This window comes from Engraulis encrasicolus, chromosome 7, assembly GCF_034702125.1.
Source record: "Engraulis encrasicolus isolate BLACKSEA-1 chromosome 7, IST_EnEncr_1.0, whole genome shotgun sequence".
NCBI classification, from domain to species: Eukaryota; Metazoa; Chordata; class Actinopteri; order Clupeiformes; family Engraulidae; genus Engraulis; species Engraulis encrasicolus.
The window spans coordinates 43,363,442-43,381,856 of NC_085863.1; the positions used below are offsets into that span (position 1 = coordinate 43,363,442).

General features: G+C 43.5%; 1 protein-coding gene across 1 annotated transcript in view; it reads left to right on the plus strand.

Moving 5' to 3' along the window:
* LOC134452946 (ryanodine receptor 1-like) overlaps positions 1-18,415 on the plus strand; it is a 181,776-nt gene that overhangs the window by 119,689 nt on the left and 43,672 nt on the right. Inside the window, exons 80-85 of the mRNA XM_063203634.1 lie at positions 161-295; positions 4,420-4,532; positions 6,409-6,505; positions 6,757-6,863; positions 11,203-11,254; positions 12,348-12,440. Coding sequence (XP_063059704.1) covers positions 161-295; positions 4,420-4,532; positions 6,409-6,505; positions 6,757-6,863; positions 11,203-11,254; positions 12,348-12,440 — 597 coding nt within the window. The remainder of the gene's footprint in view (positions 1-160; positions 296-4,419; positions 4,533-6,408; positions 6,506-6,756; positions 6,864-11,202; positions 11,255-12,347; positions 12,441-18,415) is intronic.

An 18,415-nucleotide genomic window follows, 5' to 3' on the forward strand; every position in this document is an offset into this window, starting at 1 on the left:
AACCAATGAAATGTGTGTTTGTGTGTATATGTTTGCACATATTTGCTCACTCATGTCACTGTGTGTGTGTGTGTGTGTGTGTGTGTGTGTGTGTGTGTGTGTGTGTGTGTGTGTGTGTGTGTGTGTGTGTGTGTGTGTGTGTGTGTGTGTGTGTGTGTAGGTGGATGACCCGTCCATGCGTTGGCAGATGGCCCTGTACAGGGAGAGGGCAGGCAAAGCGGAGGATGCAGATGCAGCCGAGAAGGTGGTCAGGAGGGTCCAGGAGGTGGCAGCAGTGCTCTACCACATAGAGGTGGTGAGTATTCACACACACACGCAGGCACGCAGGCACGCAGGCACGCAGGCACGCACGCACGCACGCACGCACGCAGGCACGCACGCACGCACGCACGCACGCACGCACGCACGCACGCAAGGCAAGAGGTGGAAGTGCTGTATCACATAGAGGTGGTGAGTAGACACATGCATGTACACACACACACACACACACACACACACACACACACACACACACACACACACACACACACACACACACACACACACACACACACACACACACACACACACACACACACACACACAACCCTTGTCCCTTGAACCTCATTTAATTTTGCATAGCGTCTAGGTTTGGTTTACTTTGACGTGGTCTTACAGTAGCAAATCATACCAATGGACAAAGGGATTGTTTATAATAATTGATGATGTCGACTGAAAAGCTCATTTGTACTGTGCATATGTACCGGATTCCTTATGGGTCTGTTTATGCTTCCAGAGTCGGCTCCAGCGCACCTCTCTTGGTGGGGCGTAGGTAAACCACGGTGGGGCACTGCCATTTAACAAGTTTGAGTCAAGTTCACCTATAGAACTAGCGGCAGAGTCACGTTTAGTTCAATCTACTTACTGCACAGGCTGATCGCACTACTACTGTGGAAAACACTTCCTCCTCCCTACCAATACACCAATATGTCTGTAAGCAAGATTGTTTAGTGCAAGGTGGAAACCACATTCAGCACAGACGCGATATGTGTCCAGGATTATACTGTACTTCTATAGGCCGTCAAGATACACAACACGGCAATTCACAGCAACAGGGGACGCTGATAGCCTAACCCCAAGCGATACGAGCATTTTGGACAAAAACGCCTTTTGGTTTTGAGCTCTGCTTCTCAGCGTTCCTTTCACTACACCACTCCAAAATATAGATCCAAATGTTTGCATTGTAATAGGCTACCGCTTACAGCAACAATTTACATTATGCATTCAACAGCGGAATAACACTCCACTGGGATTATCATTCTGGTAGCCTGTGAAATAGCTAATGAAGCCAGACGTGGACATGCTATGGACCATGGACAGCTACCACCTCCGGTAGAAAAGACTAGAGTAGACAGTCAGAAAATAGGCACGGCATGGTGCGTCATTTGCAGACATCCCGATCTTCCAAAGAGCCGCCAAACCAAAGATTCTCTAGAACCTATTCTAAAGAAGAACACACAGACGCAAGACAGACCAAAATCCAGGAACCCACTACCCCTGTGTTCTGTTGCCAAAATCACTCGTGATGAATTGTTCATCTTTGAGACATGTACCCATTGCTATGTAGTCATTCAAAACATTCTCACTATTTGCAGGTTAAACTTAGGCTACGCCTGAAATGTGAAGTGAAACACTGTAAAACACATGCATTATGCAACCGATCTATTTTTCAAACAACTCATCTTGACAATGTGCCTACTCCGCTGTCATTTTGACATTTAAATAGCCTTGAGGGAGTTTTTTTCAAACTCTTCATAGAGGAAAGTAAACGAAAACGTGATGAGCACGGGCACATAGTTTAATATGCACAAAATCTTTTAAAAGAATAGAGCTACTACATCTGCGTCTGTCTAGATAAGCGCATCCATCCTTAGCCAAACTTCAAAGCATGAGGGGCTAGTAACAACAATCGCGCAGGCAAAATCAAATAGACCCAAGTCAACATGCCACGGCGGGCAACTTTAACAATCAAATTCCTTACCTTAAAACGCTGTCTTGATTACAGTGCTTCTCGCAATTATTCACACGGTTTTACATATCCAACACAGCTAGCAAACTGCTAACATTGTTTTGCTTGTTGTCTCCCATTCCGCCTCCAGCAGGCTAGATGACAATGTCATCATGACATTTTTGCATTACCCACATCCAGAAATATGTCATACGTGGATGGGTTACTTATGTTGTTTTAACTATTAGGACATTATAACAAATCAATATGTATTATTATTATCATTATTATTTTACTGTTGAGGGAGATATCGCGCGCTAGTAGGATGGGTGACGTACACAAAGCTACGGTGTGCCTTTGAGGACAAACTGCTTGCTTTACCCACAGATTGTCACATGCTGATGCCATTAGTGCCAGATGACTAAAATGCAAGCAAAACCAAAATACATGTTCCCCATTTTAATTGTATTGATGTTAGGTTACACGTGTAATTTAAAAAGGATATTAAAATTAAACAGTCAAAATGCAATTGTTTAAAGTGTGTTATATTTTTTTTTGTCCTGTGTTGGGTGCTGGGGCACCAGTGGCCACTAGGGGGGGCACTGCCTACAAATGCCCCCCCATAGCGCCGACGCTGTATGCTTCTCTGGGGAGGGTTTTCAGTCCATTTTCAGACAACCACTGTTACCGACCAGTAAGCGAACGCACTTGTTTGCATAATAACATACGTCATGAACCTCGACTGTCAACGATTGGTCAGAGCTCATTTCAAACCAGAACTGAGCTTATTCCTCCCACCCCAAGTGCTCCAGGGCACCGAGGACCCAGATCTAACATGAATCATGAAGTAATTGATGTGGTCTGGTAAAACCAGGCTAGCATAATGTAGCCTACATACCTGTAAATATTAACCTGGTTCCTATCAGACCTCTGTGTGTGTGTGTAGCTCTATAGCCCCCTGGTGGCGCTCAACACACACAGAGGTCTGGGAGCATGTAGCAGGACTCATTTCTCCAGTCAAAAAATAATCAGTGTATGATTTTACCATTTTCTTGACCACACCATGATTGCTTATTCCAAGGCCCAGATTGAAGCACCTTGGAACTCTCATGGTCGCATTGGGTGTCCCTGGATAATACAAATAAGAGACTACTGCTGTATACATTCACATAACTGTCAAGCTAGGGGGGGTAAATTTCACTTCAGCACTTCATCGAATTGGCACAGACGAGTCCAATCATTTTACACTTCCTTTCCCTTTATTCTTTCATCCCTGCCCTTCATTAAAGGTGCACTGTGTACAGTAGGATGGTGGTCAGAGTAGGTATTGCAACTACAGTATGAAACTGTGCAACCTATGGCCAAATTTGATCTTTACACTAATATTTACTAAGTAATATAATAATATTTACTACTTTGTAGTATGACCAAGGTACAGCAGGTTTTGTAGCTAAAAATGCCTAATATTGGAAATTCAAAATGGCGGATGATCCACCTTTTGATGTATGAAAAGTGCAATATTCCCAGTCACAAGGAATACTTAGAATTTGATGGTGATGGTAAGTATTTGTGGAAAAAAAGCAACATTTGTCAATGGGCAGCATGAATGAATTCTGAAAAAAAAACTCTAAAATATTACACAGTGCACCTTTAAGTAAATATTCCCACCCAGTCCTGTCCTACATCACACCTAGTCCTTTTCTAAACACATTTTTTCCCAGTCCCGTCCTAAACACATTTTTTCCCAGTCCCGTCTTAAACACATTGCACCGTCCCGTCTTAAACACATTGCATTCCCTCTAACCTCTTGCATTCCTCCCTGTCATTTACTCCTTTTTCCCTTTCTTGTTCCCCTTTTGTCTTTTTGTCTTCTTTTTTTTCCCTCTCTGTCACTCCATCTCCATGTCTTCCTCTCTCACCCATTCATATATCTGTTTGTCTTCACAATCTTTAGTTCCAGGTGCAGGCTGCTTTCTCTGTCTCCCTCTCTCTCTGCCTCTCTCTCCCTCTCTCTCTGCCTCTCTCTGTCTCTCTCTGCCTCTCTCTCTCTCTCTCTCTCTCTCTCTCTCTCTCTCTCTCTCTCTCTCTCTCTCTCTCTCTCTCTCTCTCTCTCTCTCTCTCTCTCTCTCTCTCTCTCTCCATCCATCTTTTGTCAGATTACACCCATTCATCTGTGTGTTTCTCTCCATCTCACACTCTTTCATCACCCCATCCCTCCATCCCTCCATCACTCTTGTCTGTTTCTCCCCATCCCTCTTTTTTTCCAATGTAAACACACATGACACCTGTGTGTTTGTTTTCCATTCTTCTAAGTTTTGAACACACAGTCAATGGTGTGTTGGTATCCATCCCTCTCTTCTACGCTACGCAACACCTCTTTCACATCGCTTTTCCCGTCTGTGTATTCTCTCCATCCGTTTATTGCCCTGCAGACGGAGCACCCCTTCAAGTCCAAGAAGATGGTTTGGCACAAGCTGCTGTCCAAGCAGAGGCGCAGGGCAGTGGTGGCATGTTTCAGGATGACGCCACTTTATAACCTGCCCAGGTATTATATGATATATGATATACACATGAATCATGCATTACACACACACACTCATGCACGCACGTCACCAGAGCTGTTCAGTTGGAGGCCCCAGGGCCAGATTCTGCCCTTGCATGGCAAGGCTCTGGCCCTCCACAAGATTTGAACAAAATGAAAACATAGAGACGCTATCTACATTATATATGACATAACGTTAGGCCAGTGGCAGCTGGCAGTCTGTCAAACAGGGGAGGCTGGTCAATTACAATATGTCCAGAACGCAAACAAAAGGGGGGGGGAGGGGCAATTTTGACACACATCTTACGTTGGTCCTGAGCAACAAATGTCCCCACACACTAAAGGACTCTTGTTGAAACAAATTTGTTGGAAAGCTGGTGTTTTTTACAACACATATTGTTCTTAGTTATTTGAGTGTAGCTCTTTGTGAGAAATCACAAGTCTGTTCTGGAATAAACACAGGAACTGACCTTTGGTGGGGATTCTAACAGAGAGCTGGTGCTATTATCACATTATCTAATTCAATTAATCATTACCCCCCTTGTATTCATAGGGAAATGTTATTTAAAAAAATATATTTTTTATTATCATTATACACATAATGATGTGATTGAGTTTGTCTTCGTTGTCTTTGTTCATTACTGGCTGCACAGCTTACCACTAGGGGGCGTCAAATCTTTAATTATTCACAAGACATTGCCAACACAGCAGGCAAGGACTCGTCACTCACGGGACTTTGCAGTTAACCAGTTGATAAGATTCCACAAAAGCTCAAAAGAAACGGTTGTTCTTCCCTACCTTTTTCACCACGTCAATATTAGGCAGTGCTCTGCTCTCCTCCTTGATATGCATTTCCTTCTAATAAGGACGACTGGAATTCGCCAGAATTGAATTCACAATGCTTGGCATTTTGCATAGCTCTCTAGCTTTCTTGCAAGCTAACCCTCTCGAAACGTAGGCAACCTCAAATTTTGGAATTGTGAGATTAAAAAGGATAAGGACGTGCTTCTATTAAGACTTTATTCGCAACACTAGGTTTACAAGAATATACACAAAACTGGAATATACCGCAATGAATAGCTTCCTCACTGGTTACCACGACGAGACTTCTCCATCAAATTAATAACATATCCGCATGTCAACTAGACACAGATTTTTTTTTCCAGGGTTCACCCAATCACAAGTCGGAGCTTCAGTCTCCTGTCCCGATCGCTCTCATGCCCATCTCCCTTCACTCCCACTGAGGCTCGGTCCTCCAAATCCAAAAAATATCTGGGCAATAGCCAATGAGCATTTAGCATTTTGCCATTGACTAAGCACATATTCACACAGGCCATTGAAGTCCAGTGAGACTTCACTCACTACCGTTGTCATGAGGGGAAAACAACTTCAAGCAGATGAACCACATAATCTTATTAGTGCCTGATTTTATCAAGTTGAGCACATGAATCTATGGAGCCGGATATGAAATAGCAATGTTGGATAAAGCATTACTCAAAAATAACACTGTTCACCGTGATTTCGTACAGGAGGCTCCGCCTCCCTTGTACTCATAAAGGAATCGCCTCTACGTTAGGCCCTTTTACTGTGAGGAATATGATAAACTGGCCCTCAGTGACTTTTAATTGAATATTACTGCATTACACACACACACATGCATGTATGCATGGGTGCGTGCGTGTGTGCATGGGTGCGAGCGCGTATGCATACATGCGTGTGTATTTGTGTGTGTGTGTGTGTGTGTGTGTGTGTGTGTGTGTGTGTGTGTGTGTGTGTGTGTGTGTGTGTGTGTGTGTGTGTGTGTGTGTGTGTGTGTGTGTGTGTGTGTGTGTGTGTGTGTGTGTGTGTGTGTGCGCGTGTGTGTTTGTGAACCCCACAGGCACAGGGCATCTAATATGTTCCTGGATGGGTATAAGCGCAACTGGCTATACACGGAGGGCTACTCGTTTGAAGACAGAATGATTGACGACCTGTCGGTGAGTATCACTCCCCCTAACCCCTAAACCATCTGATCGAGAGCACCTCCTCCGATTCAGACAGATTTCTGCCCGTACATCAATGTCAATGTCCAGTCATATCAATCTGATCTGACCTGTGTGTGTGTGTGTGTGTGTGTGTGTGTGTGTGTGTGTGTGTGTGTGTGTGTGTGTGTGTGTGTGTGTGTGTGTGTGTGTGTGTGTGTGTGTGTGTGTGTGTGTGCGTGTGCGTTCATGCGTGTGTGCTGCAGAAAGCGTTGGAGGAAGAGGAGGATGAGGAGGAGGAGAGGGAGACGAAGCCGGACCCCCTCCATCAGCTCATCCTGCACTTCAGCCGCACCGCTCTCACAGAGAAGAGGTGAGGCTTAGACACCACAACCACACATGGATACACACTCACACATACACACACACACATTTAATTACATGACATTACATTATGTCACATTTAGCAGATACTTTTCACCAAAGAGACACGCGCACGCACACTCACCTGCACGCACGCACGCGCACACACACACACACACACACACACACACACACACACACACACACACACACACACACACACACACACACACACACACACACACACACACACCAACACACATGGATACACAGGTAACACTTTACTTTACGGATCGCTAATAAGGTGTTAATTTCATACTAATTTCTCAGTAATTTCAGTCTAATTTTATGGTAATAACTGCTTGTTATTAGTAATAACAGCAAAATAACCATATGGTTTCCAGTGCAATTACACTATAATTTCTCATTAATAACAGCAAAAATAACCATACAGTTTCCAGTGCAATTATGCTGTAGTTTCTAGTTAATAGTAGGCTAATGGAAACAGCTACTGTGTCATCATAGTAGTTAGGTGGTAGGTATGCCAGTAACTAAACGATATCAGCCGAAGTAGTTTCATACTAATTAGGCTACATCAGGGCCGTAATGTGCAATATTTCCTCTTCCTATGTTATTGCATAGAAACGACCACCCAAGCATCCTTGTATTATTTCTGCTTAATTACCTTGTAAACAATTGAGTAGTTATATGGAAATAAGATAGAATCAGGGCCGTAAAATGCATTAACACCTATTCCACTCAATTTTATGGAAATTACATATTTTCATGGTCTTAAAATGTCTTATTTCTTATTTCCAACGCAATTACTTAGTTATTATCATTTTTAATACAATATAGACTAGCCTACTATGAAGTGATTCAAGTACACAGACAAACACATTGTGTGCAAAACTTTATTTATTTTTCCAATCAGTTATGAGATTCATGTTCACTGATGTGAGGTTGTCAATCTGCCACCATCCAGAGGAAGTCCTGTGAACACAAACAAACAAACAGAGAAGTCAACTGCAAGACCGGTTTCACCACGTTTATTTTTTTATGTTATCAATTCACCATCGCTAAATTTGCTTCTGACATGCAGTACCATGTTAAATGCACGTTGTAAATCTTCCTCAGGCTGACATCGTTGGCTGATTTACAAAGGCAAACTCTAGCTAGCACCTAGCTTCAGTCATTGAAAACATGGTGGGCAGAGCTAGCTAGAACTAGTGGTTTCCATGTACCTCTGTAGGCTATGCCATTTCAGCACAAACGCGGCTGATAAGACGTGTTTGCAATGTATACAGTTAAAATCCTTTAATGCTCAGAGACAAAATGAAAGCAGGTTAAAGCTAGAACTACATTAAAAGTTCGTTGTCAGGAAGCTTACCTTGCCTGGCTCTGCTGCACTGAAGTTGAACTAGCTCGCGGTGGCGGCGGCGAGTCCTGTTGTTGCTAGGCAACGAAAGTTTGGTTACTGCAGAACAGGAGCGTCCCAATCAGTATACTTCTGTACTTCAAGCACACTCGTTCTAGTTGTACGCTGCCCGCTCTGATTGCAGTATGGCTCAGAGACGCTGACGTCAAAGTTCTTTTCCGGTAATAAGTTATGACACTCGGCGGCCATCTTGGTGACGCTCTCGGGGATCTATTTCGCAATTAGTGAGACCAGAGCTGAGAGTCAATGGGGAAATGAATGGGGGAATCCAGTTTGGGAGTATAAGTAACCTAATCGTCAACGCCCCTAAAAAAAAACCGTCCGGGATGAACCGTGGTGAAAAGTTGATTAGTCTAGACTGTTAAATTGAGTCATGTAACTCAAAATACAGCTTTTATGATCACTTTTCTCACTCGTTTTTTGGACAGCTTTTTACAACTGCGCATGTGCAGCAGTTCACGACAATACGTTGTGCTTTGCGACCAAGTTTGCTCCACAGGCAGGCAAAAGGACAGGATTATACTACGGATCTCATTCAAATGTTTATTCACGGTAAAATTACAATACTATGACTATTCTGGAACAGTAAGCATAGTGTTCGTGCTTGTTCTGTCAATAAATGTTGAATAAATAAAAGGTGATACCTCCGACAAGTTTGTTTGTAGTGGTTTGTTGAAATAAAACCCTAACCATTGACAGTGTAAGCTAATGATAGCGCTAACAATAGCGCTCATCGCCCAGACTAAACAAAAAAAGAAGTATGACCAAATTTTCATTTAATGTTTTATGTCTGAACAATTAATTGAAAGTAAGAAATGCTGCAACATGTGTTAAATGCAAGTATGGAACGAACTTATGTAAACACAAATAGGTTACCCCACATTGCCATTTGATCACTCGATGTTTTGAAGCTAACCGGGTAAGCTAACGTTAGCATTTTACCAGAACCAGGCAGCTACAAGCTTATATTAGACTACTTCTGTACTTCTATAATGATATAACGGGGCTTAAATGTTATCTAGGACCAAAATACAATCAAATGTAAGCCATGTACACACTGTGTTGTGATATTGGGTGAGTAATGTGTGCAAACGACCGTTCGCCGTTTGTGATCTCGCTCGGTCTACCCGGTGTCAGCTGCGAGACAGGCCGCGCCGCGAGGCTCGAAAGTCGGCTGAGCAGCGCAGTTAGCCCCGGGGAGAATCTAATGGGAGTATGCGTGACCACACCCCCAGCGCGATATTGCGCGCCGCGGATCCCGCCTGGCAGTTTCCCCAGTCGGTACTGGGCGTTAGTTCTAGACGCAGAACACATGATTATCAGCTGTCGATGAACGTCGTCAACCGACCGTTGTTTAGCAGATAGATTTGAACAGTCGTAAAATCCTTTGATCACGCGTGCGTCGATGTGGCCAGATGATTGGATCAGTGACAGCGCAGCTCAGTAGGCAATTGGCTCGTGGAACCGGAAAGGCGGGATATGTGTGGGTAGACGCCATGTTTGCGTTACGAATCGTTACCATTCATTTTCAATGGGTGCTCTCATGAGTGGATCTTCTCCCTGTAAGAAAACGTTCTCTGCTGACGTTGTTTAATTGAGTACCCTGACACACAAGGGTGGAGTTTGAGACGCACCACACAGTGCTTTCGCACGCAGGCAGCAACCAGGGACCCCAGGGTAACTTTCAAGGTGAGCTAAAATGGTCTTGATGTTGATTTCATCCACCTTCAATCGTCGAATTACTTTAGCCTTATGCAAACATGTTTTATGAGTTAGTGTTAGGTTTATGTTTGTTCTGGAAATGAAACGGCATACAGAAGTACCTTTACAATGGAAACCACTAGCTAGCTCTGCCCACCATGTTTTCAATGACTGAAGCTAGGTGCTAGCTAGAGTTTGCCTTTGTAAATCAGCTATGTTGTCAGCCTGAGGAAGATTTACAACGTGCATTTAACATGGTACTGCATTTCAGAAGCAAATTTAGCGATGGTGAATTGATAACAGAAAAAAATAAACGTGGTGAAACCGGTCTTGCAGTTGACTTCTCTGTTTGTTTGTGTTCACAGGACTTCCTCTGGATGGTGGCAGATTGACAACTTCACATCAGTGAACATGAATCTGATTGGAAAAATAAATAAAGTTTTGCACACAATGTGTTTGTCTGTGTACTTGAATCACTTCATAGTAGGCTAGTCTATATTGTATTAAAAATGATAATAACTAAGTAATTGAGTGGAAATAAGAAATAAGACATTTTAAGACCATGAAAATATGTAATTTCCATAAAATTGAGTGGAGAATAGGAGTGATAATGCATTTTACGGCCCTGATTCTATCTTATTTCCATATAACTACTCAATTGTTTACAAGGTAATTAAGCAGAAATAATACAAGGATGCTTGGGTGGTCGTTTCTATGCAATAACATAGGAAGAGGAAATATTGCACATTACGGCCCTGATAAAGCCTAATTAGTATGAAACTACTTCGGCTGATACCGTTTAGTTACTGGCATACCTACCACCTAACTACTATGATGACACAGTAGCTGTTTCCATTAGCCTACTATTAACTAGAAACTACAGCATAATTGCACTGGAAACTGTATGGTTATTTTTGCTGTTATTAATGAGAAATTATAGTGTAATTGCACCGGAAACCATATGGTTATTTTGCTGTTATTACTAATAACAAGCAGTTATTACCATAAAATTAGACTGAAATTACTGAGAAATTAGTATGAAATTAACACCTTATTAGCGATCCGTAAAGTAAAGTGTTACCGATACACACATTCACTCACACACACATATTACATTACATTACATTTAGCAGACACTTTTGACTAAAGCAATGAAACACACACAAACAGAGACACACACACTAAATGTTACTTGTCTTCTGTCTTGCAGCAAGTTGGACATCGACTACTTGTATATGGCTTATGCAGACATCATGGCAAAGGTACGTATTTCATGTCCATAAAGGAAATGATGTGTGCTCTGTGTGTGTTAATGTGTGTGTGTGTGTAATTAACCTTACAGCATTTTTTCTCCACTTACCTGCCTCCAGGCAGAAATGCGCTTTCTCACTCGCTCCCACCACCTCCCCGTTCGCCTCCCTTCCTCCGATGTTCGCTCAGTTTCTCAGGCGTCCTGCCCTCGTTTCCTCTCCGGATCACCTTGGTCCATTGCCGTCTGACCATCATCAGCCGGCGGGCATCCGGTCAAACCTCACACATACTGTATCTGCGGGTGCAGATACTGCCCGAGCTGTCAGTGGCACTCCGTACTCCCAACCTCGAGAATGTAGCCATTTCTCGGGCATCGTGGTGATTCAGCACCATGGCCAGCGATCTTGCGCAATACGCTGCTACTGTATAGCCATAATATCTGCGCACCGTCCAACTTGTTGCAAGCTTCTCGAGTGCAGTGGCCCATGCGGACACCGTGAAGCACATTGAAGTGAGAGCCGCATGTTCACGAGAAGCCCATTATCCTGCGAGAACGAAGATGTATGCATACATGCTTTTCCAAATTTCCGATTGTGAACTAGTGAAATGTTATGTAATGTGATATGTGTGTGTGTGCACATGCTTCCGTGTGTCAATTACTGGATGGCTGATTGTACTCAATTGTGCAACACTAAGTCACAATCACCAGTACGCAGGGGCGGACAAGCTGGAATGACAAAGTAAAGGTCCTGTTAAGTAAATCAAATGTCTTTGTGTGTTTCTCTTTCTGTGCGTGTGTGCGTGCATGCGTGTGTCGGTGTGTGTGTGTGTGTGTGTGTGTGTGTGTGTGTGTGTGTGTGTGTGTGTGTGCGTGTGCGTGTGTGTGTGTGTGTGTGTGTGCGTGTGTGTGTGCTTCCCTCTGTCTTTGTGTGTGTGTGTGTGTCTGTGTGTCTGTGTGTGTGCTTCTTCTCTCTGTCTTTGCGTGTGTGTGTGTGTGTGTCAATGTCGGTGTGTGTGTGTGTGTGTGTGTGCGTGCGTGTGTGTGTGTGTGTGTGTGTGTGTGTGTGTGTGTGTGTGTGTGTGTGTGTGTGTGTGTCTCCTCAGAGCTGCCACATAGGTGAGGAGGATGGTGGCGAGGAGGAGGAGGCTGAGCCGGCGGAAGATGAGATGTCGTTTGAGGTGCGGCAGAGTGAGCTGGTAAAGGGCGCGCGGGGGACAGGGTCGCGGGACACCACGGAGCGGTAGAAAAGCGTCACCCGTCACCAACCATCGCCATCCTCACTGTCACTGTCACTGTATTACTCTAGATGTCACCTCTTCCCTCTTCTGTCTGATACACCCCCCCCTCCTCCCTCTCTCCCTCCCTCCATGACTATCTCCTTCACTCCTCTCTCCACTCTCACTATCTCCACACTGTAAAGTATTGCAGCCAGTTATATGTAAAAAGGTAAGCTGCCTTGCTGCCTTATGTTTGTAAATTAAAGGGGCCTCTATGTAGGATTAAAAGTTTAATTAATCACTGTCCCGAGTCAGCCGATGCTTATTTGAGTCATTAGTAAGTGAACGATGACTCTCGCGACCACTTTCACGGTCCGTCCGCTGAGAACCCCAAATGTAACTTTTGACAGAGTGGCCCGCTACGAGTGTCGTGGGAAACACTTCTCATACGAAAAATCGCTTTACATACCGTATTCAGATTTGTATCAACTGCTGGCATTCTGTGATGAAAAACATTCTCAAAGCGAGCTTATTTAAAGCAAGCTTATTTTTTTCATGACTATGTAGACTTTGAGACAGGCCGCAGACAGACCACACAAACAACGTAATTCTACATTGTGCCCCTTTAACTCAACTTGAGAAAGCCTTGAGTTGAGTTAACTTGCAAACTTATGACACCAGGGCAAATTACTTTTTTTACGTTTCACTGGCTTACAATGTTTCCAGTGCATTCTCTGTCTTAGTTTGAATCTTCACTTATCCCCTTCAGCCCAGAACCTCAACTCCATTCTCTGTATACATATCACACCACCATCATTGCCATCCTCACTGTCACTGTAGATGTCACCTCTTCTTCCCCCTTCTATCTGATACACCCCCTGTCTCCCCCATCCTCCCATCATCTCCTTAAAGGGTATGCTACACGGATCCATTGACTTTCACTAGCTTAGCGACATACTCCCTCTTTTAACTTGTCTTAAAGCAAGACAACGCTTAACATGAAAAATAAGACACTTTACCACCTTTATAAACCCCAGCCAATGATTTTAACTGTATTAAGCCCCAAAATAGTGGCATACCCCTTTAACTCATCACCATCCCAATACCATCATTGCTGCTGTTGCTCTCCTTCTACCGTCACTGGTTGCTCTAGATGTCATCACTCCCCACCCCCTTCTCTCTGATACACCCATCTCCCCTCTAGCTCACTTAGACAAGTCTCACCCCAACTCCACGTTCTCTACAACTGACTATATCATAGTTTCCATCATTTCTATCTTCCTTCCCTCCTCTGTCAGCTCAGCTCCTCTCTCTCTCTCTCTCTCTCTCTCTCTCTCTCTCTCTCTCTCTCTCTCTCTCCTCTCTCTCTCTCTCTCTCTCTCTCTCTCTCTCTCTCTCTCTCTCTCTCTCTCTCTCTCTCTCTCTCTCTCTCTCTCTCTCTTCTCTCTCTTACATTATCTCTCTCTCTCTCTGACAGTCTCTCTCTCTCTCTCTCTCTCTCTCTCTCTCTCTCTCTCTCTCTCTCTCTCTCTCTCTCTCTCTCTTTCTCTCTCTCTCACACACACACTCACACTTCACAACTCGCACACCACCACCTTGCCACTGTCACCCACTTCCTCTTCCATGCTACACTCCCCTCTGCCCACCAAATGCCCTTCTCCCTCAACATGTCACAGCTCCTTCCTCTACCACAGATAGCACATAGTCAGATACAACCCCACACACACACCTACCCACCTGTCATCCACTCTGGACTCTATACATCTCAAACAAACCTCCATCCTCAGACTCCACTCCACAGTCTTCCTCAACACACACTTGGCTCTCCCGACTTCCCAGCCTTCATTGTTATGACAATCCTTCATCTTCCTCTCTCTTCTCCTGACCTCACACCATGGCCATGATCGCCATGACCTCAGCAAACCTCCTCTTCCTCGGTGAGATACAACCAACACCCCCCACAGAGCCCATCCAACTCCCTACCCTCCAGCCCTCACTCTCCTCCACTCACTCCAGAGGTGTCAAAAGTAAAAGTCAAAATTTAAAAAAAGTCTAAAGAAACACAATTTCCTTCCAACACAGGTAACTTATTTGAGAAACCAGTAGACCTGTGTACAGTACCTGTCAGCTGACTCTGTGGTGGGTTCTTGTTTGGTGTTAAGTGTTTTTCAGTAATACAGTCTATCTACCTCATTAGGTATGAGAGAGTAACTGGGGTAAGAGCTACTGTATGTAATATAATGTGCTAGTGTTACACAATGAATTTACTTTCACGTTTGGCACCTCTTCTCTCACTCCTCCACTCACTCAATACCTCACACCACCTCTTTACCAACCTTTACCAGCATGTCATCCACTCACACCGTTACTTTCTTGGTATTGATTCACCGCTTAGAGAGGCGATTGAAAGACTTCAATGGTTTTGGTCCCAGAGTACTCTCTAAGTGTTGAATTAACACTGCATTTTTACTCTGCACCCTCCTCTCCCCCTGACACTTGATGCAATCTCCCTTATCTATCTCTACACATCAACACACCAGAATTCACCACCATGTAACTTTCCTTCTTTTGTCTTCCATTGCCCTTCATCTTCCCCACCTCCATCCATCCCCTAATCCTCCTTTCCTTTCCTTTCCTTTCCATCCCCTCTTCCATACGTCTATCCCTTCCCTTCCATACTTCTACCCCTTGACTGCTGTCTCTCATCTTGTTCATTCACCTGTTTGTCATTCACCTGTCGCCTGTTCTGTGTCTGTGTCTCGTCTATGTACAGTATGTCTTCATTATGGCTGTTGTCTGGTTATGTGTTATGTGTTGTTTTATTTTACATGTGTCTTCATTACGTGTTTGGTCCCGTGTTTGTCCCCATGGTCTCCATGCTATGTGTCACAGTGTTGCCATAATGCTTTGATTACTGTGAACAATGTGTTGTACTGTGTTGGACTGGAGTGTGTGTTGTGTTGTACATGTGCTCTGTATGTGATTCGTTGTGTTGCCCCACAGTGCCTTGGGTGCTTTGTCAACTGTGTGTTATGTGTTTGCTTCACTCGAGTGCCTGCCATTTCTTTGTCAGTCTATATTACCAGACTAGCTTTACGTGTCTTGTCTTGCTAAGTTTATTCAGGGGTGTGCTTGGAGTTCTGACCATGTTTGGAATATTTTGGCTCGGATTGTTTAAAAATATTCAAATTTTCCCCTGTGATACTTCAATGAGTTACACAGAGAACATTGCTACTGCACTCTGTTAAAAGTGTTGCACAGAGCATTGCTACATTTCAGTGTGTTACACCAATAGAATAACTGGTCAGCACCCTAAGGCAGCCTACATTGTCCTACTGTAGCTCTACTGTATGTCTGTGTGTGCGCCACTGTGTGTGTGTGTGTGTGCGCGTGTGTGTTTGTCACTGTGTGCTAAACATGTCTCGTTCTCTTGTTAACTACCTCACATCCCACAGAGCAGGAGAGTGTGAACAAGGACATGGCCAAGTGTGGACCACTTCAGGATCTGATTGATGATGATGATGATGATGATGATGATGATGGATATCAAATATGTTGCATTTTATGGCTTTTATTGATATTTGGGGACAAATTTGGTTCTCTGCACACATCCAAAGTATTTGTGCAGGCTCTAATGAATAATGTCAGTGGAAGAAGGTTGGTCTGCACACAGAAAACGTATTTATGTGAACCTACTGCTGAACCTGCTGACAGCATTTTCCAGGCCCGGGACAAAATCAACTAAAAGGGCCCCCCTCCCAATTCTGGCCCCCCTTTCTCCCTGGGCCCGGGACAATTGACCCCTTTGTCCCCCCTGTCGGCTTCCCGGCCTACGTACATCACATCATGCAACGCTTCGATGATTCCCTAGATCTCCATCTGGCGAATGGGCAACAATTAGCAGCGTTGGCCTTCATCACAAGACCTCTACAGTATAACTGCTAAAGTTATATGGTCCATGCTCACCTGCTCTCTGGGAAAGCCCAGGTGTCATAAAGTCATCATCAGCATGGCTTAGGTAGACTCGCTCCGTTGGCAGTCCCCCCTATCTTCTCCTTTTGAACTCAGACATAGTGTATAGTTATAATCAGTGACATAAAAGGGAGCAAACAGGTGCTCGTTGTTTTAAATAATCAATCAATAATCAATCAATGGTTTTATTGGTTCGCCCCATAAGGCCCATACTGTGTTGGTGCATAACACATAGTGTACAGTATATCCCCCACAGAGTTTCATCTCTGTCGGATTGTCCTTCATTGAGACCTGCCAGCCAATGTTTTTTTCTTAAAAATAGAATGGAGGAGGTGGCCTGCACACCTTGAATCTTTGTTTGCAGGTGCAGTTATCTCAATGGAAATCACTTGAAAATTGTAGAAGAAGCACAACACTGCTACAATTACGGTCAAGGTTTTAATGTGAAAGCTGACGTTTCGGTCAGTCAGTCGATGAAATCTGATGAAGGTCTGAGTGACCGAAACGCCAGCTTTCACATTAAAACCTTGACCGTAATTGTAGCAGTGTTGCGCTTCTTCTATAATTTTCAAGTGTTTTCCTTCAAAATAAAAATGAAGTTAACGTGTTATTGTTTTGGTGTCTCTCCACTTAAAGCTCTCTGGGGAGTACCTTCTTGTAAGTTGCGTCAGTTTGGGATGCTTTTTGTTTGGTCATCTGGACCCTTTGGTTTGCGCTGCGCTTTTGGTGTCTTGAAAAGCGCTGTATAAATACAATGTGCTGATGTGTATTTACGATATCTGGTTTTATGGATATGTCTCTGCTTGTTAGTCCGGACCTTGTTTTCCACTATAGACGGTTTCATGGAACGTTTGCTTGTTGCTTGGTGACATGATCTGGCCCGAAGTAAATTTCCGGTCTGCTAATGTTTTGGTAGGCTGTAATCTGTCGGCACTGCCAATAAAATAATAGATGTTTTTTTTCTGCTTGCTGCTCTAGATTCTAGATCCATTCTGGCTTTTGTATTTCCTTGAGTTTTGGATTTTTTTTCTGAACTGTATCTTCCTAGTTTTCACATGAGATATTGTAGTGGATTCATACTGTGTAATACCTTACATATTGAGTAATATATATCCTCAACATATTTTGAATTAACTCAATTATTGTTGCGATATAAAGCTCTACTACCTCTACTGTGCTACTATAGTTTTCCAGTTTCCTTGTCAATTTTGTAGCAAATCAGATCTAGTAGTCCAATAAGAAAGCAGTACTTGTTTTTTGGATAGTTAGTACGGGAACAAACGATGAAAAACAAGCTTCCAGATTTTTTATGCAAATCATTTTTAGCTTGTATAACAGAATGAAATACTATTTCCTTTTTTCAGGATTTTTTATAGTTTAATGTAAAAAGTGTATTTCATGACAACTACCATAAGATTAATGATCTACAGTATCACTATCAGTGATAAATATACAGTAGTTAAATCAATCCAGGATTGATAGCTGTAGTGTAATCATTCTGTGATGTACAGTTGCACTATTATTGCTAAGGGTTTGTGTTATATACAAGTACTGTTATTGATCAGCTATTGTGTTATAGTGACCATCAGTTTTGTGCTTGCCCCTGTGACTATTGGTTGCAGTCGGTGACAGGTGCCGTATTAAGATACAGTTTGAATGTGCTATGCTATGGGGATGTCATGTGAATTGGCACTGGTTTCCCTCAGAAGCAATGACTGGTTTTATGACGCATGTGCGCGTGTGTCTGTGTTTGTTTGGTGTCTTGCTCTGTTTTCTAGTGTATGTTTGTGTATGTCAGTGTATGCAAATGCTTCTGGCATTTTAAATCTAAACTAATACACCTTGCAGATGGCTGTTCCATTTATGTTCAGTGCCTTTTCTCTTTCTCTCTTTTGCTCTCTCTCTCTCTCTCTCTTTTGCTCTCTCTCTCTCTCTCTCTCTCTCTCTCTCTCTCTCTCTCTCTCTCTCTCTCTCTCTCTCTC